Source organism: Phaenicophaeus curvirostris, chromosome 2 (genome assembly GCF_032191515.1).
Source record: "Phaenicophaeus curvirostris isolate KB17595 chromosome 2, BPBGC_Pcur_1.0, whole genome shotgun sequence".
In the NCBI taxonomy this organism is placed as follows: Eukaryota; Metazoa; Chordata; class Aves; order Cuculiformes; family Cuculidae; genus Phaenicophaeus; species Phaenicophaeus curvirostris.
Window position 1 is genome coordinate 64,759,942 of NC_091393.1, and position 27,744 is coordinate 64,787,685.

The following is a 27,744-nucleotide window of genomic DNA, read 5'->3' on the forward strand; positions in this document are numbered from 1 at the left end:
CAGAGGGGCCCCCGAGGCCCCACTCCCCATCACCACCTCTCCCTCCACCGGCTCCCGGCCCCCCAGTCCCTCTGACAGGGCCCTCACCCCTCGGTGCTGCCCTCCCTGCCGGCCTCAGCGACACATCCCAGGTCCCTCACACCCCCTTAGCCTCGCAGACCCCGCACACCCCCAGGTCCCTGTTCCCTACAGCCCACAGTCCCCCAGACCCTCTGCCAGGGCTCACTCCCCGGTGCCACCCAGCCCTCACCGTCCCACCGGCCCCCTCAGCGAGGCCCCCCGCACAGCCCCGCTCCCCACCTCTCCTCCAGCAGCCCCCAGTCCCTCTAACAGGGCCCTCCCCTTCGCCTCCCCACATCGGGGAACCCGCCGCCACCACCGCCGCCTCCTCCCGCACAGCCCCGCACCCCCAGACCCCCCTCACAGGACCCTTCCCCACCAGCTTCAGCCCAGGCCCTCCAGGCCACCCTTCCCCACTACCCACCACCCTCACAGCCCCCTCACAGGACGACCCCCTCCCCACCCCAGGCCCCCAGCCCCGCTCCCCACCGCCCGCCTCTTCCCTACCAGCCCCGCGACCCCCAGCGGGGGAGTCCGGGCCCCCATACCCCATTTCCCACATCTCCAGAGCCCCCTCACAGGACCCTTCCCCACCGGCCTCAGCCCCCAGACCCGGCACAGCCCAGGCTACCCTTCCCTACTCCCCATCACCCCCCAGTCCCCCTCACATGGCGCCTCCCAGGGCCGCGCGGCCCTCACCGTGCCTCGCGGCGAGCGCGCCAGGCAGCGCCAGCCGATGGCCGATCGCGCGAGCGGGCGGCGGAGCGGGTAGCGGCGGCGGGCGGCGGCGCCGCGGAGCTCGCGCCTATTGGCGGCCGGAGGGCGCCTGCGCGCGAGGAGGCCCCCCACCCCACCCCATCCCCCGCCTCGCGCGCGTCCGCCTGCCCGCCCGCCGCGGCGCGTGCCAGCCCCGGCCGGGCATGGAGCGGCCGCCGGGCCCCGCGCCCCGGGCAGCGCCGGCCGCGCCCACACCGGCAGCTCCGGCACCCAGCGCGGGCGGCGGCAGCGCCGACACCAGCACCAGCAGCAGCGGCCGAGCCGCCGCCGCCGCGCCCGCCGGCAGCGCCCGGCGCCGCGGGGAGCAGTGACAGCGCCGCCCCGGCCCCGCGGGGCCCCGTCTCCTCCTCCCGCCGCCGCCGCCGCCTGCGATGCTCAGTGAGTGCCGGGGGAGGGCCCGGGGCCTCGTGGCGGAGCCTGCGGGACCGGGACGGGGGTGGGGGGGGGCGCGGGCGCGGCCCCGGGGCTGCGATGGGGTGGGCAGGGACGGGATTGGGATTGGCGCTTCCCCGCGCCCGTGGATTGCCGGGGGAGGGGGGGATTTTCCCGTGGTATTTTATAACTTGAAAGTTGCTTGGCGTTAATTAGTGGCTGCTTATGGCACCGTCTCTTTTCCTTTTTCTTCTCCTCCTTTTTATTTTGATAGGGGAAGACTTTGACTTTTATCTCCCTTCACGTTCCCACTCGGAGCCTTGGCTGATGGGGGGACTCGGTCCCCGGGGCTCCCGGTCCTGCCCTAGGCAGGGGTGGGGAAAGGAGCTCTGTCCGTGGGGCTCCCAGTCCTGCCCCGGGGGCTCCCAGTCCTGCCCCGGGGGCTCCCAGTCCTGCCCCGGGGGCTCCCAGTCCTGCCCTGAGGGCTCCTGGCTGTGCCCCGGGGGCTCCCAGTCCTGCCCCTGGGGCTCCCAGTCCTGCCCCGGGGGCTCCCGGCTGTGTCCCTGGGGCTCCTAGTCCTGCCCTGGGTGGGGGGCCTCTGTCCCCAGCCCTCTGGGTCCTGCCCCGGGGCTCCCAGCTTAGTCCCCAGAGCCTGCTGGCTCCAGAGAGGAAAGGTTGGGTACTTGGGGTGAGGGCTGAGGTGTGGGGCTGTGCTGTGGGCAGGGGTAAAGTGTGTCTTGTCCTCATGGAGGGTGAGGTGCGCCCTTGGGCTCTCTGTCTTCTGTCTAAAAACCCCACAGTGGAATTTGTAAAGCTGAACCCATGAACGGTGAAGCCAGATCCAGGCCTGATGCAAATGGATGCAGGCTCTTCTGAAATCACAGCTGCTTCATCTCTTGTGCCTCTTTGCGCGAACGCCACAGCTGAGGCTGAAGCCTTCTCTGTATTCCCTGTGATCTGCAGCGCTGTTCCTATTTGGCACCGCAACGCCAAGTCTCCATGTCAACTTGTCATGTTTGCTTGCCCTTTTCTGAATTGCAGCCACTGCATGTATGAAGTTCCTCAGCTCTAGGTTCTGATCTTCATATCTGTTTATCCTCGTTTATTCTGAAATTTTATAGATCTTGGATTAACTTCATGTCACAAAATTAAAACTTAAGTGATTTAGTGTCATGAGCAGACTCCAGATTTTGCTTGTAGTGGTAAGAGAGAAAATACAGTACTTCTGTGTCTGCAACTGAGGCCTGAGACATAGTTCTCAGTAGACAATGCTTAAAATGTGTTTGTCTAGGATGTTTTATTTTTTGGATTTGGGTTTTTTTTTAACATTGCTATTCTCAGTTCTTCTCTGACGTTCACAGGTCTTTTCCCAGTTTGTTGGAAGGAAAAGACTGCTGTCCCAGTATCAGGACAGGAGTCCAGGGTATTCAAAAGCAGCATTTCCACTGCTAGTTTTCAGGCTCTTATTCATATGTCTGTACTGGTGGTATTTCAAGGCCATGGAATCTGCCTAAACCTGTACCTGCGATGTAGCGTAGGCAGGAAATTAATTTCCAGGGCCCAGTGCGTAGTACACAGCTATTTTCCAGCTTCTCCAGGAAAGAGGAACTTGTGATGTGTTTTATATGATCAGCCTCTTCTCTGGCTTCAGTGGTTTTGGTTCCTCCAAAACAATTAACCTAATATATGGGGGTTTTTCTTCAGTATTCCAATTTGTGGCGCTGCAGAAGACACTGCGTTGTAGTTGTGCAGACTCATGACATGATCTTTCTTCTCCCTTTCCTTAGGTATTTTGCTTATCAGTAAAAAAAGTTAATGGCGTTAGTATTTATTGTTCTCTCTGGCTGTTTGAGGAGAACAAGGCTGCTAGGACTTCCGAACAATTGTTTCAAGCTTTCTGCAGGCATGGACAGGGAACGTGATATGCTTTCAGTTTGTTTTGCGTTTTGGAGATTATCTTCAGGGTTGAAAGCTAGAGTGTTAAAGTTGGTTGGAGGTTAAAATGGCAGGCTTGTCCTTTCTTGCCTTTGAATTTCTGCATCATTGACCTGTTGTGAACTGGCTCGGTTTGAACCCAGCTGAAGGTACCTTGGCAGGCTGTCCTTATGTTTATTTTATGATATACTCTGAATCTTGAGGGCTTGGTAAAGAATATTTGTAAGAATGTTTTGCTCTTCTTGCACTTTTCATGAGCACTTTTGCGGCTCCTGTGACATTGCCCTTCGTAATACAGAGGGTGAAGTATAAAGGCAAAGTGAACAAAGGAACAAAGGCCTCAAATGGAAGTAGGAGTGATTGATAGTGTATCCGATGCCAACGGGTTTTTCTCGGTGAAGATGCATTTCCTGTAAGGTAGTTCCTGTTCTGTCACCTGGGAGTAGTGAAAGAGATCTCCTCGAGACACTTCTCTTAACACCCACTACTGCGAGTGCTGGGAGGAGTATTCAAAGTGTGTGAAGGGAGCAAGAAACTGTACAGGTTGCATAAAGCAGCTGCAAACACCACCTTGGTAATCTTGGCTGAAAAAAATGGGGCTTCCCTGTTGTCCCTAAAGCTCTGAAAGAGCTTGGGCTTGAATCAGCTGCCAGCGACTGCCCCTTTCCGGGACCCTTTTTTGCTGCTGAAATATCCAATCCTGAGATGAGAATTTGAGGTGTCTGGATTATAATTTAAAATGTACCGTTTTCTCTGTGTGTCATCTACTCGTTTAGCAGCTTGAAAAGACTGATCGTGGTGCCTCTCTGTTTTGTCACTGTCATTCCAAAGGATCCTCTGGAGTTCTGCATCTTTCACACACCAGTTTTTTGTTTCTCTGATCCATCATGGGTTTGGGAGGGATTATCTCTACATGTGTGCTGTACAGTAATGAATAAGGGTTTTCTCGCCAAATCTAACCTAGTACAAACTGATCCTGAAACTGGAGAAAAAAGTATGGGCAACGATATTTCTAGATGCTCTCTGTCTGCAGCTGGACCACAAACCTGAGGCCGATTTGAAGAATTTTGACTGGCTAAACCACTTCAGAAACATTTAGTTAAATCTGCTCCATGCCATCTGGAGAGTGAGTTTCTTTGGTGTTATAAGCCAAATACAATGATCTAGATGCAAACTCTCCAGGGTGGTTTCTAGACCTGAAATAAACATCCATGAGAGTATCTCAGGTATATTTAGGTTGCTGCCCAGACCCAAGCTGTACAGCACAGGGCATGCAGAAGCATTTGTGTGGACCTGGGCTGGTCATCTGTACGTGAGCCCATGCTGCTAGGTGAAATGCGGAATGGCAATGCAATACACTGTGAAGCTTAGCTCAGGTTATGTTTTAGGAGGGTGCTAAGTTACTGGCCCATCCCAGTATCCACCCTTCTTCGTGGTCTTCATTAGAATTCTGTCTTTCCTACAGTTTTGTGCAGCAGAAAAGTGTTACATTTAAGACAGTGTAAGTCTCAAATATAATTTATTTAATTGCAAGGAAGATGAAAAGGAAGTTGGCTTTTGGAGTGGATGAAGTTGTGGTTGAAACCTGTGATTTTAGTAGGTCTGTCTGGAAATACTTTGAAAACTCCACACCTGTTGATACCTCTTCCACACCTTCAACAGTTATTTCACCTGTGAGAACAAATGGAAATATTTTTAAAACCTTCTGCAGAGCATGTGGGTTTGAAATTCCATATATCTGTTTAAAGTTTCGCTGAAAACTTGCATCTCCATCTTTGTGGGACTCCACAAAGGGCTTATTGTTCTGACAACTGGGATAAGCACTAAAGCGTGCATGGGTATTAGAAAAGGCTCATTTATGATCATATTTTTAAAGCTGTCATTTTGTCAGAAATGCAGCTCATATAAGGGAGAGGAACGTGTGTGCACTTGTAAAGTTTATGCAGTTCTTGTGGCAGTGGGGCTGTAAGTTGCAGAGCCAATCTTGAGGCAGCCTGTACCTGTGGAATAAATGCCTGTTCTGGCGGAATGAAATGGTTGCTTGGTTCTGCTTTATTTAAAGCCTTTTAGTTTACCTAAGCATCCGTCTAAAATTGATGGCTGTTGCAGAAGGTTGGTGGCGGTCAGGGACTGCTCAAGTAGCAATGGAGCTAGCTATAGCGTTCGTGTTATTAAGGCTTTTTAATTACAAGCCAGAGGCTAAAAGCTGGCGTCAGGCTCCTTTTGGTTTTGAAATACTACTAAGCGGGTTTGTGAGGATAGCTTTCAAAATTTGTATAAAGGAAACTTCAAAGGATTTTTTTAAACTCTTGTGGGAGGGTAGTATGGATAGGGAGGGGCAGGCGAAACAGGCAGAAGGTTCTGCTTTTGTTTTCAACTTCCCTGGTTTTTTTTTCTGGGAACTCACCTGGCTGAAGTGCCAGAAGTCTGGATCTGGCCTTTAAGTTCAGTCTATAAGCTATTGTTTCTTGGGCTCCCCAAGTAGGTAGAATAGGTGTGCTATTTAAAGCATTCTGAAATTTCCTTCCTGTATACTAATTTCTTGTTCCCTTGGCTCTTCTGGTGTTGTTTCATTGGTTGCTTAAGCAGAAGAATCTGAAAATAACCGAATACCAAAACCGCTACTGTAAGAAAGCAAGGAAGAGAAATGTTCCCTTTTTATGAGTTCATTTTTAACAAAATCAAATAATTCAGCTCACCGCTGCAGTTCTAGTCCAGATTCCTTTAAAGGATTCTGGATCTCTTGGTAAAATTAGCAGCAAAATATCTTAATGGATCTGATTCAAAGTGTCTAGTTACTCCTTAGTACTAAGAGGCAGGTGCCTATGGGTTTTGTTTCATACTTCGGCAATGAAGTGTTTTGACTTCAGCAATGAAAATACTGAGCTGTTTGTTCTCTGTCAGTTTTAGCATGTACCTACACAGTAAGAACCCATTGTCTCTTTCTTTTCTTTTCTTTTGAAAAGGTCATGAAACGCGTACGCACAGAACAGATTCAGATGGCAGTGTCCTGCTACCTCAAGCGCCGTCAGTATGTGGACTCAGAAGGTCCCCTAAAACAAGGGCTGAGGCTGTGTCAGACTGCTGAAGAGATGGCAGCTAATCTCACAGGTAATCTATCATATTTTTCCATGCATACTTCTTGGCAGTGTTGTGACAAGTGTGAGTATGTATACGGGTAACACCGTGGATTTGTCTGTGCATATGGGCAACTCTCTTTTTGAAAAAAATATATTTCCCGATGTGGAGTTGGCTCAAGTTATGAACTTATGAAGAATGAAAGTGTGGATGATAAGGTAACACGGTGAGGTTCGTGGTTAGTGAACCAGCAGGCTGAAATGCCAGGTCATGGTAGTGGAAAGTGTGTATGTTGTATCTCAAAGATCCTGAAGACTGGTGAGTAGTGGTGCTTTGGGATGGAGGTGAGAAGAACCTAGATGAAGGATTAAGCAGAAGCGGGAAAATCTGTTGTACCTTTATACTCCCCAAGAGCTATCTCATCTGAAACGAAAGTGATACAGGCTGTTTCTTCGGCCTAGTCAGCTTTCTAGTTGTGAAAGCTCTGTTCTGTCATTTGGAAAAAATCCACACCTTCAGTGGATGAGACGGTTTATTTCTGTGCAAGCCCTTTCTCCTCTGTCTTAAAGGCTTCTGAATCCTGCTACACTTCCTACCTTTCAAATAGTGTCTGCAATATTCTTCATTGTAATTATTATTCTTGTTATAAAAGATAACACTACGGCTTGAGCACAGACAAATCTTGAAAGAATGCAAGCAATGCGGAGGTTATAAAGATTAAATTTACTTGTAAAGGTAATAGAAAATGCTGGACTGACCTTTGGATGAAAATGCAAGGAGGAAGTGTTTTCTCTTTGTGGAACTGCTTAGATTGTAACAGTATGCCAGGCTAAGAGTGGTGGAAACCTTGGTTACTTGTGATACAACTTGATTTGATAAAGCATTAGGTGCTATATAACTCTATGCTGGTATCTAGATAAGATAGGATACCAAAATAGCGCTTCCACCTCTAGAGAATTTTGCCATAGTTGCAATCCAAAGATGAGCTACTAGTGGGTTAATGTCCAGGCTGACTCTCTCAGGGGACAGAAGGAGATAGGGTAGTATTTCATTATTAGAAGTGATTTACATCTTCTTAGTACTTTTCATTTCCTTGCTGTTTTCAGAGTAGCTATCACAAGTTTGTTGCAACTCCTTGAAATAATACTGGGGGAGATGGAGAAGGAATGAAACCAAAGTAAAATGCTGAATTGGTTTTGATGGGAGGTTTTGCAGGAGAGGTTGGCAGAAAGGTCAGTGTTGAAATTGGATTAGAACTTAGAACCAGTCCATACTAGGAGGAGATGGACTACTGGGATCCACATCTAGTGGGATGTCCCTGCCCATGGCAGGGGGGTTGGAACTAGGTCATCTTTAAGGTCCCTTCCAACCCTAACTATTCTATGATTCTATGAGATGAGTATCTGAAGTAAGAGAGATGAACTGGATTGCAAGTTCTCACATTCACACATGGGATCGTGCAGGGAAAAAAAATGTTTCAGTAAAGAATGCAAATGTGTGTGATTGGATTTTGTCATTTTACTAATCTTCCATCAAATGCTATTACTTAAATTCTTCTCATTAGTCTGTGTCCTCTTGCCAGTGCAAGGGGTTTGTCGTGGGTGTTTCAGAACTTAGTCATCAGTTTTCGTTAGAACTGAAAATGGTCTGCTCTCGTGTGTTGAGCTGCTTACTACTGCTTCTTGTCAGGCGTGCTCGTAGGAAGATGCCAGTGAGCATGCTGCAGTTGCGTGAATGACTGTTGAAAAAGAAAAAACCCACTTGTCGTTATTCTGACGACAGAGGCTGAGAGTACTTTCTGCTGCAGTCATCTTAGGCAAACTGTGTAAAGACTGACCAGATTCTAAAACCTGCATTACCTTATTCTGGGGAAAGCAGTCAAACATTTTTGTCTGAAGATGTCTTTGCTTATTCCATAACAAAACTCAACTCCTTTTTCTGTTCAGTTTTTTCCTTTTGTTTGACTTTCAAATGAACCAGTCTGTATAAATGGATAGTTGCTTACTTCTGTCTTCAATTCTATAACTACTTCTTCCACAGTGAAGAGTGTTCTCTGGTTTTGGTTTTAAATAGTTTTGTTTTCTCAGTTTTACCTCAGTATTTCCTTTTGGTTTGTTCTGGAGTCTCTCCAGTCCAGCCCATCTCCATTACTCCATATACTTGCTGTATCTGTACAGATCTTTATTCACAGAATCATGGAACAGCCCAAGTTGAAAAATATCTCAAAAGATCATCTGGTCCAATTTTTTGTGGGAAAGAGAGCCCAGAGGAAATTATCTAGCATGCTGTCTGATCACATCTGCAGTAAAACACAGCACAGAACTTCCTTGTGACTACCATGTATTTCTGGAGAAAAATAGAATATTTGAGGACAGAATGAGTGGCTTAAGGAATGGGTTCCTCTAATATTGCCCATGGTATACTATTGACACATAGGACTATCTGAAAAAATGTAAAATTGCACATCTTTATACTCACATGAGAGAGGTATCAGTTACTGTGAAACAGTCAAAGAGCAGATGTTTCCAATAGTTGTTCTTATGACCACTGGGAAAGGTGGAAAAGAAACCATGGTAAATTTATTGATATATTAGAAGGATATGGACAATGTTTTTTTCTACCAGGAGAAAAACATGTCTGAAAATTTACTCTGTTGTTTTGGAATCAGTTGAGCTTTTGATCCCTTTTGCAGTTCTGGTTGGCTCAGACCAATGGCATGAGGTTCAACAAGGCCAAATGCCGGGTCCTGCACTTGGGGCACAACAACCCTTTGCAGTGCTACAGACTAGGAGAAGTCTGTCTGGAAAGCTGCCTGGAGGAGAGGGACCTGGGGGTGTTGGTTGACAGTGGCTGAACATGAGCCAGCAATGGCCCAGGTGGCCAAGAAGGCCAATGGTATCTTGGCTTGTATCAGAAACGGCGTGACCAGCAGGTCCAGGGAGGTTATTCTCCCTCTGTACTTGGCACTGGTGAGACCGCTCCTTGAATACTGTGTTCAGTTCTGGTCCCCTCACCACAAGGAGGATGTTGAGGCTCTGGAGGCTGCCCAGGGAGGTGGTTGAGTCACTTTCCCTGGAGGTTTTTAAAGAACGGGTGGATGAGGTGCTCAGGGGCATGGTTTAGTGTTTGATACGAATGGTTGGACTCAATGATCCTGAAGGTCTTTTCCAACCTAGTGATTCTGTGTGTAAAGTTTTGGGAAGGAAAAGAATTTTAATTTGAACTTCTGATAACTGTCTGGTATGTGGGGTTTATTTACCATTTGTTTGATGGGAACAAGCTCTAGCATCTTTACTAGAACAGTGGGGCAGTCAGTCTGCTCCAGGATAGGCCGCCAAAGATCATGCTCCTCTTCTAGAAGCATGAAATAAATCTTAATTTTGGAATTAAGATTCTTCTAGGGAAAAAGTTAAATAGGTGGCATGGAGGGAGCTCTTCATAAAGCCAAGGACAGTTAAGTTGTGTTTGCATGGCATAAGCAAGGTGGCAAGTCATTCCTACTCCTGCTGAAATGAGGCCATCAGAACTTTGTGAAGAGTTGACCCGTGTGTGTAACACTGGGACACAGCATAAAAGACAGGCTCTGCTATTTCTTTTTTTCCTTTGCTTTTACAGTAAGCAGCATGTGTGACATTGAAAACTATTACTAAGCATTTTTGAGTTTCTATGCATGCATGCGGTTTACTTTCTCATGATAAATATTGATTTTAAGTCTGAATAGGAGAGTTTTTACTTTAGATATTAAGTAATACCAGTATGTGAGCCTGAAGTTCTTAGCAGCTTTGAGTTTCTGAAGAAGGCAGGCTGTGGAAAGCACATTTTATCTGTATCTTTCAACAGATTATAGTTGTTCGTTTTGAAACTGATTTGAGTGAAGACAGGGTATTGGTACTAGAATCTGTATTTGTTTTTTCCCATGAAATGATGATAAGCACAGCCTGTCTGTCTGTTTTAGAAGTGGAATTCAGATTACCGTGGAGAGTCAATAAATGTATCTCCTGTATTTCCATGAGTTCCAGGAAGATAGACCTGTGTCTTTACCAGATAGAGAGAGGGGAGAATGGTGACAGGGTGCCTGCACACCATGTGCAGATCTCTTTCTAATTAGAAGCATTGAGACAAGCTGGAGGCTGGCCTATCTCTCTTTAGCATGTGAAAATTTGATGATGTTGTTTATAGACTTCCAAGGCTGTCAGAGTTGTGCCTCTGTGCATGAGCCAAATGCTGGAACAATAAGTGATCAATCAGGACTAGGAAGGCAAAAAGAGAGGATGGAAAGGAGTGGGGGGCAGGGGAGACTGAAAGAAGCTAAAGGAGTTGGAAGTGAGAGTAGTAAAAATAGGTTTTCTAGAGAGGAAAATAGTTACGCATTGAAAACAAACATTAGGAAAGGAAATTGAAGTGAAACTCCTTGCCCTCTTCTGCTTTTGTAGAAGAGCAGATGAATTAACATATTTGTTAAAATTTAGGAATGTGAATTTTGCAATTTGAGTTTGTAGTTACTGGTATTTGTATATGCTGGGGATATGTTGGTGGCTGTCTGTAAACTTGCATAAATGCCTTGTCAAATTTTGAGGGGTTAGCAGGAGAGAAAAGGTTTGGTGCCAGAGAAGGGAAAGCCAGCTTCCTTTCTAAACAGTTCAGAATCACTTTTACCTGAGTTGATTCTGATTCTGAAAATCAGTTTAACACCATTTCAGGAGACTATACAAACTGTGTTTGGGGTCAGATACCAATTGCCCTTAATCCTAAAATCCTCAGTGAGCAGGAAACTTTTTGATTAAAAACTAGTGTTTGCTTAGAGATTCGGTGTGTTTTCACCACCACCTCAGGGAGACTAGTAAATGGTAATGGTTATCACGTGTAGTATGTGATTTGAGACTCTGAGGCAGACCTTCTTTTCATGATAGGTGGTGGGTTCCACGGAAGCAGAAGTTGTTTTGGAGAAAGTTGTAGATTCATTTCCTCAGCTTTTCTGAATGCAAAGCAGTAAAACTACTGAATATCTTGTAAAACTGTGAAGGGATCTGTGATGGTGTTATTCTGTCTTTCTTAGGAACTTAAAGGTGTATCTGAAAACTTTAAAAATGTCATGTGGGGGGAGCAGGTGAGTTGTTGAGACTTTTGGGGAGTTTTAAGCTTTCTCATTCATGACCTGTCTGGGTTGTTAATGCTGTGTTTAGAAGCTTTGGGCTACAGCATTACTGGACAGTTTGAGGGATGAAATGTCATCTTGGTGGTTGCATTACCTTGGATTTTATAAGAAGCGTTGTTTCCTGGCATACATGCAAAACTCCATAAATTCTTATTTAATTTTACTTATTTTATTTCACAGTCCAATCTGAATCTGGTTGTGCCAACGTTGTGTCTGCAGCTCCCTGCCTGGCGGAGCCACAGCAATATGAAGTACAATTTGGACGATTACGTAATTTTCTCACAGGTAAATATCAGGAAGCGAGGAAAAGAAAGGTAGCTGATTTTTTTGTCATTTCAATGAGTAAAGTACAGTACAAAAAAAAATAAAAATCATGTCTCTAATAATCTTTTGATTTCTAGTTTTGAGATTTCAGTTACTACAAATAGAAATATTTTTTCTTTTTCTTTCCTTGTTTTGTTGCCCAAGTACCTTTGATTTTCGTGGCTAGCTGACTGTTTGTCCTTTCTTGTTCAAGCATTTGGCCTTTGTATACGTGTAGAACTTGTCTAGATAACATCATGCGTGTGCAGATCAAGGAGGAAGATTAGAGTCTTATGTGAAAGGCACGTAACTTAAAAATTAATATAGTTCTTTGCTGTCTCCTAGGTTAGGAGTTGTAATTTTATTCACAATTAGCTTCTTTTTATGATAGTCTAGCTTATTAAGGAAGCGTTTATTCCGTTATATTTATCTGTACTAGCTTTGAGACTGAAGGTTTATGACAGAAAAGAAAGAAAATCTCATTCTGTAGTGTGATGCAGAAGACAATAATGATTATTTATTTATTTATTAAAAGTGGGTGGTGACCTCCTGGGTATGTCCTTATTTTTTCTATGAATCCCAAATGTGGGAGGAAGAAAGCATATAAGGTTTTTAGATAATAGTGCCAAGGGAAGTGAGGCTGCCAATCCTGCCTTTGGGCATATCTACTTTGGTCCAGTGCAAGGAAAGGGACAGAAGCAGGAAAGCAGGAAGGCAGAGGTGGAAAATTCAAGTGCTTTAGTCTTAGGCTTGCTACCTGGAATAGTTTAACACCATTGTACTTTAGTGTTGAGGGTAAATCCATGTGGTTTAAAAGATTTTTGAGAAGTATGACTGCTATGTTCAGTGGCTTCAGTATTGCTTGGGCAAGTGCTAGGCATGGTTTTGTTGTTCATGTAGAATGTTTGCATCTTTTTTGTCACTCTCTCTCAGTTTTGATTTCTTACACCCTTTCAGAAACAGAAGCAGTTCATGCATGTAACCTGCCAGCCAGCCACGAGGCACAACAGGACACGTCCTATTTCCATGACGCCTGCTTCCACAGGCACTGAGTGAGCAGGGAACTAGGACCACTGAGTAATGTAGGGATTACTTTTAGAGATCTCTAGTTCAGCTTGCCGCTTAACACAGGGCAAGGTCAGAATTTGATGAGGTTGCTGAGGTCCTTGTCCAGCCAGGTTTTGAAAATCAGGAAATGTGGAGATTGTACTACATCCACCTCTGGGTCCCAGCTGCAGGGCTGAAGGATTTGGTGAGAATTTCCCTTGCAACAGCTTGCCTGTTGTCCTTTCACTAAGCACCTCTGAGAAGAGGCTGACTTATTTTCCTCAATAATGCTCAGCTGGGTACTGAAGAGACCAGTTAATCTTCTCCAGGCTAGACAGACCCCACTCCTGTAACCTCTCCCCATATGTTCATGGGGAACATATTCTTCATTCCTGTCTCTGCCAACTTCCCATCTCTTCCTTTTTTAACTCCCACTGCAGTTTGAGGTCCTTCCCTGTGTTGCATTTCTGACCTAGAGCACTTGCAGAGAAAAGAGCAGCTGCTGGCTGCTTAGTGCTTTTACTACATACAGACCACTGATCTCACTGGCTCTGGCCCAGTTTCAGTGGGACTGAAAGGAGAATGATGCGTAAGTATGCAAATATGTGTGTATGAGCTGCACACCACACACACACTCATACAGAAACAGGAGAGGGGCACAGTATGGGCTGGAGAAAGAGCAGGTACTCAGCAGGAGGGGAAAAATAACCTAATGGAAAGGTGGAGTGGAGAAGAGCATGTATTGATTAGTTGCAGGACAGAAGAACGAGTTGAGAAGAAGCAATGCTGTTTGAAGTCTAGCAGTGCTGTTTGAGGAATAGCAGTCCCTATTTTATTCCTGTAATTTGCACCATTTGGGCCTCCAGTAACTCATTGTTGTGGCCCTGTGCACTGTCATGGTGTTCTACAGGAAGGCTCTGCTCCTTACGGCTCCCTGCAGCTGGCTGAATGTGGGAGGGAAAGAGCCTTAAGAAGCTGATGAAGGAGGAGTGGAGCTGTTGTGCAGATCAGTCTCCACAAGGTACAACACAGCCTAGTTGGGAGTTTGTTACACTGTGTACTAGCAATTACCTCTGGGATTTGCTTTGGCAGAGACAGGGAGAGAGGGAGAGAGAGAGAGAGAAAGTGTGCACACAAGCAGGCACAGAAATAAAACAAGAGCACTAGCGCGGTACGTTTTGGAAACTACCGTAGCTTCCTTTCCCCCACGGGCAGATTAGTTCCATCCAAAGCACCACATGCAAATTTTATGGAACCTGAGAGGAAAAAAAACACCAAAGTTTAGGCCTGCACAAGCTAGGTAAATAATTTTGACATAAAAACATTAAATACTAAGTTAAATATAATAAATAAAATTTAAGGTCCACCTGTTGCAATAAACAGAGGGTATAGTTTTTAAATATGTCGGCAAAAAATTCAGCTGTCATGTAGTTTGAGGTGGTATTTTAGTAGCTGGCCCACACATAAAAAGGGGTTTGAAAACTCTGCATTTTGTTTTGACAGCATACCTTACTGACTCGAAAGCTTGTCTTCAGGTTGATAGTAGGCACTGTTGTATCCCTCTTAGGTGACAGAAGAGGTTTGCTTACACGCACTGCCAAAAGTCTCTCCTTCTCTCCTTGCATGCTCTCCAATGCCACTGTCAAGGCTTTTTAGATTAATTGTCTTTGCTCTGTTTTATTCCCAGTAGGAAGTGAATTGAGAAATCATTCAAAATTTGTTGCTCTTTTTTTATGTAGATTCAGATTCTCAGCACAGCCATGAAGTGATGCCTCTTCTGTATCCCCTCTTCGTCTACCTCCATCTGAACATGGTCCAGAATGGCCTAAAAAGCACAGTGGATAGTTTTTACAGCCGCTTCCATGGCATGTTCTTGCAGAACGCCAGCCAGAAGGATATCATTGAGCAGTTGCAGACTACCATGACTATTCAAGATATCCTGTCCAACTTGAAGCTTCGGGCTTTTCTGGACAACAAGTATGTCGTCCGCCTTCAAGAGGACAGCTACAACTACCTTCTTCGCTACCTCCAAAGTGACAACAACAACGCCCTGTGCAAAGTCCTGACCTTGCACATTCATCTGGATGTGCAGCCCACCAAGAGGACGGACTACCAGCTCTATGCTGGTGGGAGCTCCTCACGCAACGAGACCAATGGCCTGGAACCCAGTGATGTGCCAGCTTCCATTCTGCAGAACGAGGCAGCACTGGAATTACTGCAGGACAGCATTAAACGTGTCAAGGATGGGCCCCCTTCATTAACGACCATCTGTTTCTATGCCTTCTATAACACAGAGCAGTTGCTGAACACTGCAGAGATTTCACCAAACAGCAAGCTGCTTGCTGCTGGGTTCGATAATTCCTGTGTGAAGCTGTGGAGCCTGCGTTCCAGGAAGTTAAAATCTGAGCCCCACCTCGTTGATGTGTCCCAGATCCGCCTGGCTTGTGACATCCTGGATGAGGAGGTCTGGATACCATTCCCACCCCACCCCCGCCCCCTTTCTGCAGAGGTATTTTGGGCCTGCATTGTGGAGTATCTAGTAGTGCCTCAGGGGACTGTGAGGTTGCTCCACGACCTGTCCACCACGATGCACAAATTTTGTAGCCTACGCTCATCCTTGTTCTTTCCTGCAGTGGTTGTAAATACTGCACTGAGGTGCAGTGAGTTTGTGCTTGATTCATAGTTTTAGTCCTAGGTGCTGATCTTCCTTTTCCAGCCATCCTCGAACACATGACAGTACACAAGCAGCCCTGTAAGGACAGGTGACTAGAGAAGGCTTCTTTCTTTGAGGAGCTTGGAGACTTCTCATAGATGGGAAGATGAAACAAGGAGGTGTGGACAGTAAAACTAGAAGGAAAGCAGCTCAGAACAACCAGTCAGAAGGGTGCAGAGAAGGGGACAGATGCAGAAAGAGGAAAATAAAGGTAAAGAAAGAGCTTAAGTAAGCCTCAGGAAGGAGGAGGGATGCCTAAGTGGAAGACTGTACTTAAGGAATCACCTTAACAAGAGGTGAAGAATTAGCGTGGAAAAATTACGCAAAATGTCTCCATTAAGTAATCTGCAGTGTAGAAACCAGAGGCTTCCCACTCTGGAATGCTGGAGTTGAGGACAGGGATGTGTATCATCATTCACATGCCAAGCTAGATAGCATCTTCTAGTTTACTCTTTCTTTTGCCTTCTAGTCACGCCCTTCCTCCCCTGTCTGCCACAGCTGCCCACATAGCATCTTATATCTGGTTAGAGATCAGAATTTGTGACTCTTCCTTTGTTTAATCACTCTCCTCTCTGGAAAAGAAAAAAAAATAAAAGCCTCATTTGTTTTTGTGTTGAGCATTTAGCAGGAGAAGCATCCTTTTTTTCCACTGTTTTTTCTTCCTATGATAAAATACCTAGTGGCAGGGGTTTGTTTATGTTGGAAGAGTGCAGAGAGCTTGTTGTACGAAGGGATCTGTGATTAGGTGTTTCTTTGCTAGTCAGCTCGAGAGCTAGAGGCAGGCATCCAGGTGAGATATCACAGCAGCATGCTCATCGCTTCCCAGGTTAACCCTTTCTGCAGAGTGAGCAGATAAGTGGGTCAGACAAGCCCAAGATAAAGCTATGGACTTGTTTTCATTATAAGCTTCAAGAGTTGCCAACACACGTGACTATGTGTATTGCCTGTCATGGAAACCAAATGTCAATAACCTGCAACAGAGGAGAATTTCTCTGGTAAATCAGCAGGTCACCTCCGTTGGCTCCAGACTATAGAACAGTGAGATATTGTGAGGTTATCAGGAGTGTGTATTAGGGTTTTTTGAGCACGTAGGTGCATATTTGCATGTCATATGTGTATTATGAAATGGCTGCAGAAGCCTGAGTACACATAGCTCTCATTGGCTACTTATTAGTTTGTCTGTCTTGCAGTATTTATGCACACGTCTGAAACCAAAAACTGGTCAAAGACCAGCACAGATCAAAGTTATCGTTGCCCTCAATACCTTCACCACTGACAAAACAAACAGCAACCTGACCAGGAGTTCAAAATTAAGGTGGGGATGCCAGCCTGAATGCATTGCTGGTTGTGTCCCTAATGTAAAAGAAAGCCTCTTGCCTACAAAGGAAATAAATTCCTGTATCTGGGACCCCCAAGTGAAAATGTACAGGCACCCACAGGGCCATAAGTGGGAAGAGACCAGCACCCAATTGGGTGCCACAGGAGTAGAACTCACAGATACTAAGACAGTGTAGTTAGCTGTGGGTACTGTATTTAAATAGTAGTGCCTCAACTAATTAATCTTCAGCTTGGTTTCTGATTTGCTGCAAGCAAACAGGTTCCTTCTGTTTATGAAGGTATAGAAGTCTTAAAACTGTGCTTAGTGTCAGTGACTGTTATTTGGGATGGCACTAAAACAACACTATTGGGTTTATAAACTCTTCGTGTGTGTGTGTGTGTGTGTGTGTATACACATGTAAATGAGGTCGAGACTTGACAAGTTAGAGAACAATTTTTTTTCCTAGTTCATGTAAAGCCTCTGTGTCAGTAAGGTTAAAATTGACTACTAGATGCAGTTTTAGCGAATTTTGCTCCGTGTGACGCCCCGTCCCCTTCACTGATACTGTCTTGCTTCTTGGAAATAGGAGAGGCTTACTGTTTTGGGACAAAGTAGTTCAGTTTTCATTACACTAGTATCTCACAATTGTGACCTCGTAGTCTCTCATACTTAAGGTCCAATGTAAAAATGCGGTTTTGCAGCTGTGCAAATGGATATATTGTTTGTCTCTTTGCAATTTTGTTATGCTCATCGCTGGTACTACATAAGTCAACACCAGAAAATACTCTATGTTCCAAGCTGCGGGAGTGGCAGCCTTTAAATTCTTTGAAGACTAAGACTTGACCCCATTCCGCTCTGCTTCTAAGATTCTGCTTTTAAGTGGCAGTAGTTCTTCAAGTGGTAGTGAGCAGTGATGATGCTTACACCTTGGTGGATGGCAGATGGGAGGGAATTCTGGAAAGAGCATTAAGAAATGTCCTGCAAAGACAGCCATCTCTCTCACCTTTCCCTGTTGGGAGATCCCTACTGTAGGCAGGTAACAGATCTTCCCTTTTGACATCTTAAAGAGCACTGCAGGATGAGAGAGATGACAACACCCAGGGAAACCTTTAACCTGTTACTAATTACAATAAAAGAAAAAGTGGGGGTGAGATGGTTTCATGATTTCATATTTTTAGGTTATTGTTGCTTTTTGAGATTTATACATTCTCTTCAGGCTTATGGAAGGCTGGGAAGATAATTTTTGTCAGCTAGATATGGTTTGTTATTCACAAGGTTAAATGCATTTGCAGTAATTTTTTCTGGATCCAGATGACTGCCTAGCAAAATCCATTACTGACTTCAGTAACAGCTGAGGAGTCGGGCAGCTTGTCTGTAGGTGCATTATTTGGAAGGTGTCCTTTATAACAACAAAACATGCCAACGTTTTTGTTACTTTCTATTTCTTAATAATATAATTTTTGGGAGTCCTGTACTTGCTCAGGAAGATTTCATGTTCATTGTTGAAGAGTAAATTATTTTTATTTAGCTCTGTTTGGTAGTGCTGGAAGGTTTTCCTGTTCCATTACTTAAAATCTATTTTGATGGGTCTTTTTTCCAAAATGGATAGTACAAATAATAAAAGGTAGCTTTTCTTGTGTGTGTGTGTGTATAGGCTATTGATTGAGATAGGCTTGTATAACTTATTTTCTCATCCATTCCAAGGAAATACAAATAGTTCATGCTAACCCGCAGAGCAGCCACTTTAGAAGGAGCCAGTGGTTATCTGGGTAATTCCCAAGGGTATGTTCTATCCAGGGAACATATTCAGAGTGTAAAACTGGTATCCTGGAAAAATATTATGTAGAGAGATTCCCTGCCTTCTGATTTATAACACAGATTGCAGCCTTTCTGTAGCTGCTGTGTATATGTTCAGCCACATGGTAGTAGCTGTGGGATGTGAGGAAGAATGTTTGATCTGGCAAAGAAATTAAGCTTGGTTTTGCAAGGCAGTAGTGTAGTGGCTGCACTTCCAGCTGCTTGCTTAATCTAGTCGGCAGACTAACTTGAATAGGGAGGAGATGGAAAAATGTTATGACTCAGAAGCATTATAAGTGTACCGGTTTTGGTGACCTGTAACATCAGTGTGCTGTTGTTATGCTAAATGGGTGCCAAACAGAAGTAAAAGATAAGATCTGCTACCTGTGACTGCATAGGAGTGTGGTTTTGAATGGTTCAGCAGGCACTTTCTAATGAGCAGCTACTGTAATACAAGAGGAGTAAGTGCTGGTAAAGAAAGAATATGTTCTTGGAGACAGCTTAAGTAGCACTCTATGAATTTGAAAGCGTAAAATTAAATACCTGGACTTGCAAAATTTACAAACCCTATCTTACAGCATAGATAACTTGAACGGGATTCCACTGGTAACTTGTCAGGAATCTTTCAGTCATAATGAAATAGTTAAAATACAGCAGATATCAGCCTCTCTCCTTTAATGTGGTAACATAGCCTAGAGATGCTGTGGATTCCAGCAAGCAATGCTTTATCTGAGGCAGAAAAAGCAATTTCAGTAAGAATGGGGCTTTGCATGCTGCAGCCTGCAATTTCTCTCTGCCTCACCTCCATGCTAAAGATGAAGTTGGCTCCCAGCCACATCGTAAAACTTCCATGGGCCCTGACTACTCTAAGGAGAATTAGCATTGCCAAACATGGCTTGCTGCCTCCCACTAAACATGCAGTTGAGATGGAGAAAGGCAGCAAGCTAGCTAAGTCAGAGTTTGATTACCTCCGCTGTGAGATTAAAACCACTGGAAGAGAAGAACTTTCAGGACTACTGCTAAGGAGAAGCAAAACTGTCTGTGGGTCATGAGGTCAGAGGGATGGAAGATGTCAGGTCAGCCAGGAGAGCCACTTGGGACACATTGTCTGGCCATCAGCAGGCTGGCAGCCCTGGGGAAGTGGGCTTCCTTCCTCTTGGAGCAGGAAGAGCTCCTTCAGCGGGACACAGGCCAATTTGTGATGATAAAGGGGCTGCTCACAAACAATAGACACTTGTGTTGAATTTGATGTGCAGAGATTGTCTGCGGATGAGTGTTACTCATTCAGTACTGAGGAAGAGTGTCTGCTTGACTGCCCTGCGGAAGGGTGGTCTCATGATACTACACAGGTGAAACCCAAGTCATGGTTGTATTACACTGGCAGTGAGACACCAGCTTGTTTGGCAAGGACACTCTCTTGTGTTGAGATTTGTTGAAACTTGTGCAGTCTCTAGCCTTCTAGTGTTGGGAGGTGCTACTTGAATAAACTTCCAGAGACTCTTACCCTCTGTTGGGAGATTGCGTTAAGCACAGCTCACTGAACAGTCTTTAAACGTGACAGCTTTTACTTGTTGACTATCTGCTGTAGTACTTGAGTTGGAAAACTGCAGCATAAAAAGGTTTACAGTGCCATCCTTTTTGTGATTATTCATCTCCTCCTGTCCAAAAATAGATCCTTTGACCTAAATAAGCTGCATACGTCTGCTCTTGAAGGCTGCCCTTGGAGGGTGAGAATGTGAAAGCTTTCTGAGGGAGCTTGTGTAGAGAAATAGACATTCTGCCTTTACTGGGTTTCAGTTCATGTGCGGAGCTGAGAAGGAATGTCCAACAGACAGCTTGTCAAATATGCTTTGCCTTTCCATCTCTTGCCTTTTGTTTAAAACATCTGTGTTTCTTTTTCTCTACTGTGAGATTCACTTCCAATAACGACCACACTGAAAGAGCAGATGCCAAGATCTGTTTGGACACCTTAGCCAAAAGTTTAGTAGATAGCAAAGAGGGAATAAGCATGTTTTTAGCAAGTGGAAAAATGTCTTTCCCCCTGTCCTCCCATTTGCATATAAGGTGCCTTCTGAAGTGAGCATGAGGCCACACAAAATGAGGATAAAATCTTTACATATAGTCTTACCTTGCCATATCTTTGAGAATTAATGTAGATGTAGCAAATATACTAGCAGCGTTTGTGTCTCAAGGTTGCACGAAATGAGCCACATCTAAAATAATTTATGTATTAGCTCCCGCCTGTTTTCCTCATGGTGGTTCCTGTATTTGTTGAACAGATAAACATGCTTTCCTCTCTTGTTTCTTTTTTTCCTCAACCAGGAGGAAGAGGATGACAGCGCAGGCACAGAAATGAAGATCCTGAGAGGACACTGTGGACCTGTGTATAGCACAAGGTTCCTTTCAGACAGTTCAGGACTCTTATCTTGTTCTGAGGACATGTCCATCAGATACTGGGACCTCGGAAGTTTTACAAACACTGTGTTATACCAAGGACATGCCTATCCTGTCTGGGATTTGGATATTAGCCCCTGCAGCCTGTACTTTGCCAGTGGTTCCCATGATCGCACTGCAAGGCTCTGGTCGTTTGATCGGACGTACCCGCTGCGAATATACGCAGGCCATTTGGCGGACGTAGACTGTGTCAAGTTCCACCCCAATTCCAACTATTTAGCAACGGGCTCCACAGACAAAACCGTGCGCTTGTGGAGCACTCAGCAAGGCAACTCGGTGCGTCTCTTCACTGGGCACCGTGGCCCTGTGCTAGCGCTTGCGTTTTCTCCCAACGGTAAGTACCTGGCATCAGCAGGCGAAGACCAGCGTCTAAAGCTGTGGGACTTAGCTTCAGGAACTCTTTACAAAGAACTGAGGGGGCACACGGACAACATAACGAGCCTTACTTTTAGCCCCGACAGTAGTTTAATTGCTTCAGCGTCGATGGACAATTCAGTCCGGGTGTGGGACATACGGAACACTTACTGCAATGCCCCTGCAGATGGGTCTTCCAGTGAACTGGTTGGTGTATATACCGGACAGATGAATAATGTACTGAGCGTACAATTTATGGCCTGTAATCTTCTTCTAGTGACTGGAATTGCACAAGAAAATCAGGAACATTAATTTTTGTTTTTCTTAGGGAAGCGGGTGGGTGTATTGAATGCCAGAGTCCATTGCAAGCTGAGATTACTGACTGTGAAACACTTTTCTTCCTCTGCCCCCTTGAGAGGCCTGTTGAGACCGATGCAAACACTTTAAAATGTCTTGTCCACAGAAAAGCCTGTGCTGTTGAGTGGAATAAGGAAAAAAGGAGGAGTGATGAAAATACGTATGCATTCTAATCTTGTACTTGTAGGGATGGGGAAAAGGGGAGGAAATCCAGTAGCTTGGGGAAACCAAAAGTTTGGTCCAAACAAGTGAAACTGCCAACCAGATGAGCTGCTGACCTGCACTTAAATATCCTGCATTGATTGATGGGCACATCTTACCTACTGTTAACTGAGGCTCGAGCGTGTGAGAACTACTGGCCCAGTGGTTTTTGGTTTGTTTGCTTTTTTTTTTCCTGGTATTGCAGAGGACCAGCATTTTAAGACCCTTGTATTAAAAGAACATTAGATATTTTCTACAGTTACAGCAGTCCTAAATATTACAGCTCCCTGTAGCACTTCTGGAATATTTTGGACTAGCTAAGTAGAAAATACCATCTTTCTTTTTAGTAAGGGGAAGGAAATCTGACCTCAGTTGTAGCCCATCTCTGCACTGTCATTTGGGTTTGGTGCTTGGTACTAGCTGTGAGAGTTTTATTTATGTTCCATTAATTAGGAATCTTTCTGAATCTGGTTGCACTGTGTTGAGGATGAGAGGACAGTGGGGGTAGAGTGGTGGCTTTAAGGTTAATAAATGACTTGCCTTGTCTGGTGAGAGGGCACAATAGAACTGAAGTGGCTAAGTTTGGACTCCTAATGGAAAGCAGGGCATGTCAGTCCACCAGTGCACCTCACAGAAATGTTTCCGTAAAAGGAAGTTGGCAGTTTAGGGAGAGGGGGACAGGGAGAGAGAGACACACAAAGTGACTTGGGAAAAAATAGTATTACTAAGTTATTGTGCGTACACAGAGGCAGCTCTGCCAGTGTTGGATTTTTCTCAAAATACTGCAATATCGGTTTCATGAACACTTCGTGAGATAAATCATCAGCATTTACAACAAGGTTCTGCGGAAAAAGCACGTTCTAGTTTGTCATTTGGAGAGATTAAATATTTCTGCTTTCTGGAAAGAGTTATTTTGTATTTTGTTTTCTATTAAAAGCATTTAGTTTAAAAAAAAATAAAAATGGTTTGGTCCCTTTCTGGGAAACTTGCTCTGACTTGCACGGGAAGGAGAAGGCAGGAGCATGCTTCCCTTGCACTGCTTGAGTCAGAGCCCACTTGACACTTGGAGACTGAATCTGGTGGACTCGCTCACTTGGTGTCTGCTGGTTTGATATCCCCCTGCTTGCTCTCCACAGAGCTGACTTGGCAGGTTATGAAGTAGGACATTGGCACAGCTTTGTAGGTCAGCTGAAATGCGTGTGGAGGATCTAGGTACCCCTTGAGGTTGACACTTTGCGCCAAAAGACCTCATTCTGTAGCACTGCACAATGTTTACTCTGTAGTTTGAGATCTAAAAAGCCTCTTTGGAGCAAAGGCACAATCCTCATGTGTTCTAGATGGGCTGTCAGTATTAAGTGATTATTCTCTTCAGCTTCCCTCAGACCTTCTGGACTTTCATGAGAGAATTCTCTTGAGAACATCCAAACAGTCTACAAATTTAGATTATGGCTCGCAATCGCCTTGATTTTTTTGCTTGTTTTGTTGGGTTTTGTCTACTTACGTTGGTAAATGACCAAAACTTTTTATCGGAAATGCATTTGACCTTTCTGAGACCAGTAACAATGTGTGCTCAGCTCCATGAGTACCAGAAACTCTTCTGTATGCTTGGAGTTGAATGGCACTGTTAATCTTCTGACAGCTGGTTATCAACAGTGTGAAGCAGGTTAACAATCCCAGACCAGGATCAGGTTTTTTGAAAAAAAACAAAACCAAAAAACCACAGTATGGGAGATGGTTGTTTTGCTGAAGCTTTGTGCTATGAAGGTCTCTGGAGAGAACTTCTCCAGACCTATAGAGCTGATACTGCTCACCAGACTAAACACATTGTGTTCTTCAACCGGCAGTAATCTCCATAGTTGTTTTGAGTGGTTTTGCTTGATTCTGTAGATTCTAGCCCAAAGATTTCATTGTGAAATGACTGCTCTTGAATCATAGCAGAGAACTGAAGTTCTTGGCGGAATGCCTGTGTGAATACCGAGGAAGGATATGGCTCACCAGTGTTTACTGGAATTCATTTTGCTGTTTGTTGCCATATGTCCTGAGCAGTGTTTAGATTTAGGGCAGCTGGACTGTGGGTCCTGAAGTAGAGCAGAGGGTGAGAAAAAGGGCAGTGGGGGGAGGGGAATAAAGGTGAGATGGGCAGAAAATGGAAGTTTCCCTTAACATCTTATTTCTACAGTGCAACTGGGGTTTTTATTAGTTGTGTTATTTTGAAGTATTTTGCATATGGAAGTGACAAGTAAAAGCAAAGCGACCTAGGAAGCAAATCCTATTATACGTACAGAGGCTAAAAGATGTAGAAGTGGTTTCTGAGGTGTTGGAAAAATAATGTTGCTAACAACACACTTCAAATCTATAAACTTTTATAAATTGTGTAGATAGTTTTTGGTGCTCACAGAATGTAAGTGTTTGAAAGTGGGAGGCCAGGAAATAATCTAGACTGTGAGAAATGTCTGCAATTGACAGACAGGCTGAACTTCAAGGTAGAACTGGGAGCAGGAGCAAAGTATGAGTGGAAGGAAGCAACATCAATCTAGCAGGATTTGGGCCATAATCTCAATTAACTGTGTATTTCAGAAATAGGTGCATTTGCACAGACCCCTTCCTTTTTCTATTCACAAAAAACTACAGAAGCACTTAAGTTGACTTAGTTAAGCACTCAAATATTAGTAAGTATCATAGCAGGGACAGTAAGTCTGTGTGTTAATGCCATTCTCAGTCACATAACTGGATACTCCTCCTTGTGCAAAGCTCTGCTCACTTCATCCGCCTCCTGGACGATGCACAGTGCACCAAGTGCCACATGGTATCAGGCAGTGGCTAACAGGAGATGCTCAGAGAAAGAGGACACAGTGATCCTTCCATGGTTTAGCTGCCCCTGTCTTCTTACAGTTACTGTTAACTGGTTTGGGTTGTATTTAATAGTTGACCCCCAGAGCTGCAGGCTATGTATCTGCAATAGCTGCTGACAGATTTAACTTCCTTTAGTTTTCTCTCATACATCTTATTAATCAGCTATATACTTGTAGCTTACACAGTTTGCTGCCACAAGAAGTTCTACATCTTGACTTTATGAGAGGGGAAAAGTATTTCTTTGGGTTTGACATCTGTTATCTGATAAATTTGTTCTGTTACCTGTCCTTTTGAATTAATAAAGGCAATGAGCAGCAGAACACCCTTTTGAAAGGTGTGAGACAGTCCAGGCCACAGTAAATATAGACAGAGCTGAAGTACAAGTCCGTGCTTAGTCACTGAATACTGATGAAAGGAAAGGGTATTTGCTGTAATAAACAAAAGGCTACGCCTGTTCACAGGGCTGTGTTAAAATTGCCCTTCCCATGTTTAACACTGGCACCTCCTGAGCAGCGTGCTGCCACACTGTTCAGTCTAAATGTCTTAACTTTGCAAACGATAGAGTTCATCCTCTTCCTTCCCATTCTGATTCCTTTGCAAAAAAGCTGTCTCTTACAAGTGGTTTAAGTCTAAAAAACATTTTACAGAAATATTTCCACTAATAGATCCTTTGGGTTCGCCAAGAAAAATAAGGACTTCAGGCAATTGGCTAACCTTGTTTAAACTGTGGCTGACTGTTTGTTAGCCCTCCAGGCTCAGTGCTTTCAACTAAGTCCTGAAATGGCCTTCCTTTTGAGTGGTGTCTAGTTGCTTACTGTGACCCAGCCTCTAAAACTGGAGCATTACAAGACACCGATGTGACAGTTAAATTAACTGCCTGGATGTCCCTCGCCAAAGACTCCCATCATGCTGCACGTTATCTCTGGGATTTTTTTTAAAGTACTGGATAGGAGCCCAAACTGACTGAAATAACTCAACAATGCTCACCACGCTCGTTGTATTTCAAGTACAAAAGACTGGTATAATTTGTCTCCGGACTGGTAATCTTCTTTAAGAGTTTTAAACATGTGTCTGGCTTTCTGTTTCGTGGGCAGTGCTATACAGCAGCTCTGAGCAGCAGTGGTACAGAGGATACATTCCAAGTGCCTGGATTGAGACAAGGCATTATCCACTCTGTCATCCTGCAGAAAAGTTTTCTCGGGACAGTGAGCAAGGGAGCTGTGGAAGCTGTTTCTAAAACTTGATATCATAGGTGTTACGCTATAAGTAAAACATGCCTCCTCATTTCAAACAGGAGAAGGGATCGGCTGCGTTAAGCTGAGGCTTAAGCTGAGCCCAAATCTTCACAGTTCCATTTAGGATAAAACTGCCTTCTCTTTGCACAAGTTTGTGATCTTCAGTGAATTTGTGATCTTCTGTTTATGACAAGCCTGATAACAAAAATATTTTAGCATATACAGACATACATCAGCCAAGAGCAGAACCTTGTGGTGTTTGGTGCTGTACAAGCGTGTTAGTTAACACACAGACAGTGCTCCTCTGACACTGCCTGAGAACGGAAGGAAGAAACTCTGTCCGAATCCCTCCACCCCACCACTGAAGGGCAGAGGATGTACCAGCATCACTGTCCCAGCTCAGAAGAATGGAATGGGAGGTGACACAGAAGCTAAGTGTGGCAGGGACTAGGAGTGCAATAGCCTCCATTTTTACTTGCTTGCTGTCACTTCTTCCACTCACCCAGTAGCAATGCTTGTTCACACCACTACAGATCATGCAACAGCCCCAACTCCAGAAGCTTGTTGAAGTAATCAAGCTGCCTTCTTTGCTTCTAAATTGCCTGTAAATATTGCCTTCATCAAGCCTGAGTTTTGTTTTGGGTTTGTTGGTTTGTTTTTTTCCCTGTAGCTTAAAATTGTTTAGCAGAGTTTTGCTGTAGCATACTGAACTACCTGTTTGCATCTGAGACAACCCTTGTATTTTGAGATATCATTTGGGATATTCAGGAAGTATCCTGAGCCCCACGTCCCTAATTTGGAAGGTGCTAGTTCAGACTCAACTCTTTTTACCCTTAGGTAAGCGCGCTACCCAGACTGATGCAGTGAGTGCTGTGGCACAGCAATGCTCCCACCGCTAGGTTGCACAGGAGTCTTGGGAAGTTGCTAAAAGCAATGGATAGAGTGAGGGGTAGGTGGACAGTAAGGGGAGCAAGGCCGCTAGATAACAAACCTCATCTCTGGGCGGCAGTGATAGAAGCTGTCCACTCTGCTCTCTGCCTTACACCAGCCCTGGACCTGGCTTTGCAATCGCTGGTGATGCTTCCATAGTTTGTGAAAAGGGAAAGGACAGTTCAAATAAGGGCAGAAACTGCAGAAGCAGCCATGTGCTCGCTGCAGTGATAAAATGGAGTCACTCTGTAAGATAACCCCAGGCAAACTAGCACTGACCGCAGCTGGAGGATGGCCATTTGGCAGCCAGAAAAGCACTGCAAAACTTGCGTAAGGACAACTTGCCCTTCAGAACTAGCACAGGTCCTTCCGGAGCTGCATGTAGTTCAACACCAGAAAGCAGCCAAGCCCAAACTATTAATTCAGACATCCTGAGGTCTGGAGTTGTGTGCACACATGCCACTGTACTCTATTAGGTTAACACATCGCAACTTCAACCCAGTGCTGGAGTTGAAATGAGGCACTTCGGCACAGCTTTTGCTCGTCTTCATGTGTTGGTGAGCAGCTGAGCTGGAGAGTTATGCGTGGGACTGCTGTTTTTGCCATTTTTGCTTGAGGCAATAGCAGAGCAATCTGCATGTGGTAAATGGAAAAAGAATACCCAGGATTTTAGGCACTCTCTGCCCTCCTGGCAATGCCATTCTACTAGTGCAAATATTTCATGGCCACTTAGGATGACTGTATAACCATCTGTGAGTTTGGGGTTTGTTTTTTGAAACTATTTCCACTCCCCTAGAAGCAAAGC

General features: G+C 44.8%; 2 protein-coding genes across 2 annotated transcripts in view; one reads left to right on the forward strand and one right to left on the reverse strand.

Annotated features, from left to right (window-relative positions):
- Positions 1–27,744, reverse strand: part of GALNT2 (polypeptide N-acetylgalactosaminyltransferase 2) — a 246,957-nt gene that overhangs the window by 213,199 nt on the left and 6,014 nt on the right. The gene's annotated exons all lie outside the window — the stretch shown is intronic.
- Positions 1,090–22,828, forward strand: TAF5L (TATA-box binding protein associated factor 5 like). Its single transcript, XM_069852275.1, has 5 exons — positions 1,090–1,215; positions 6,111–6,255; positions 11,558–11,662; positions 14,467–15,191; positions 20,878–22,828. Exons 2-5 carry the CDS (start codon positions 6,114–6,116, stop codon positions 21,673–21,675), a joined length of 1,770 nt encoding a protein of 589 aa, XP_069708376.1. The 5' UTR covers positions 1,090–1,215; positions 6,111–6,113; the 3' UTR covers positions 21,676–22,828.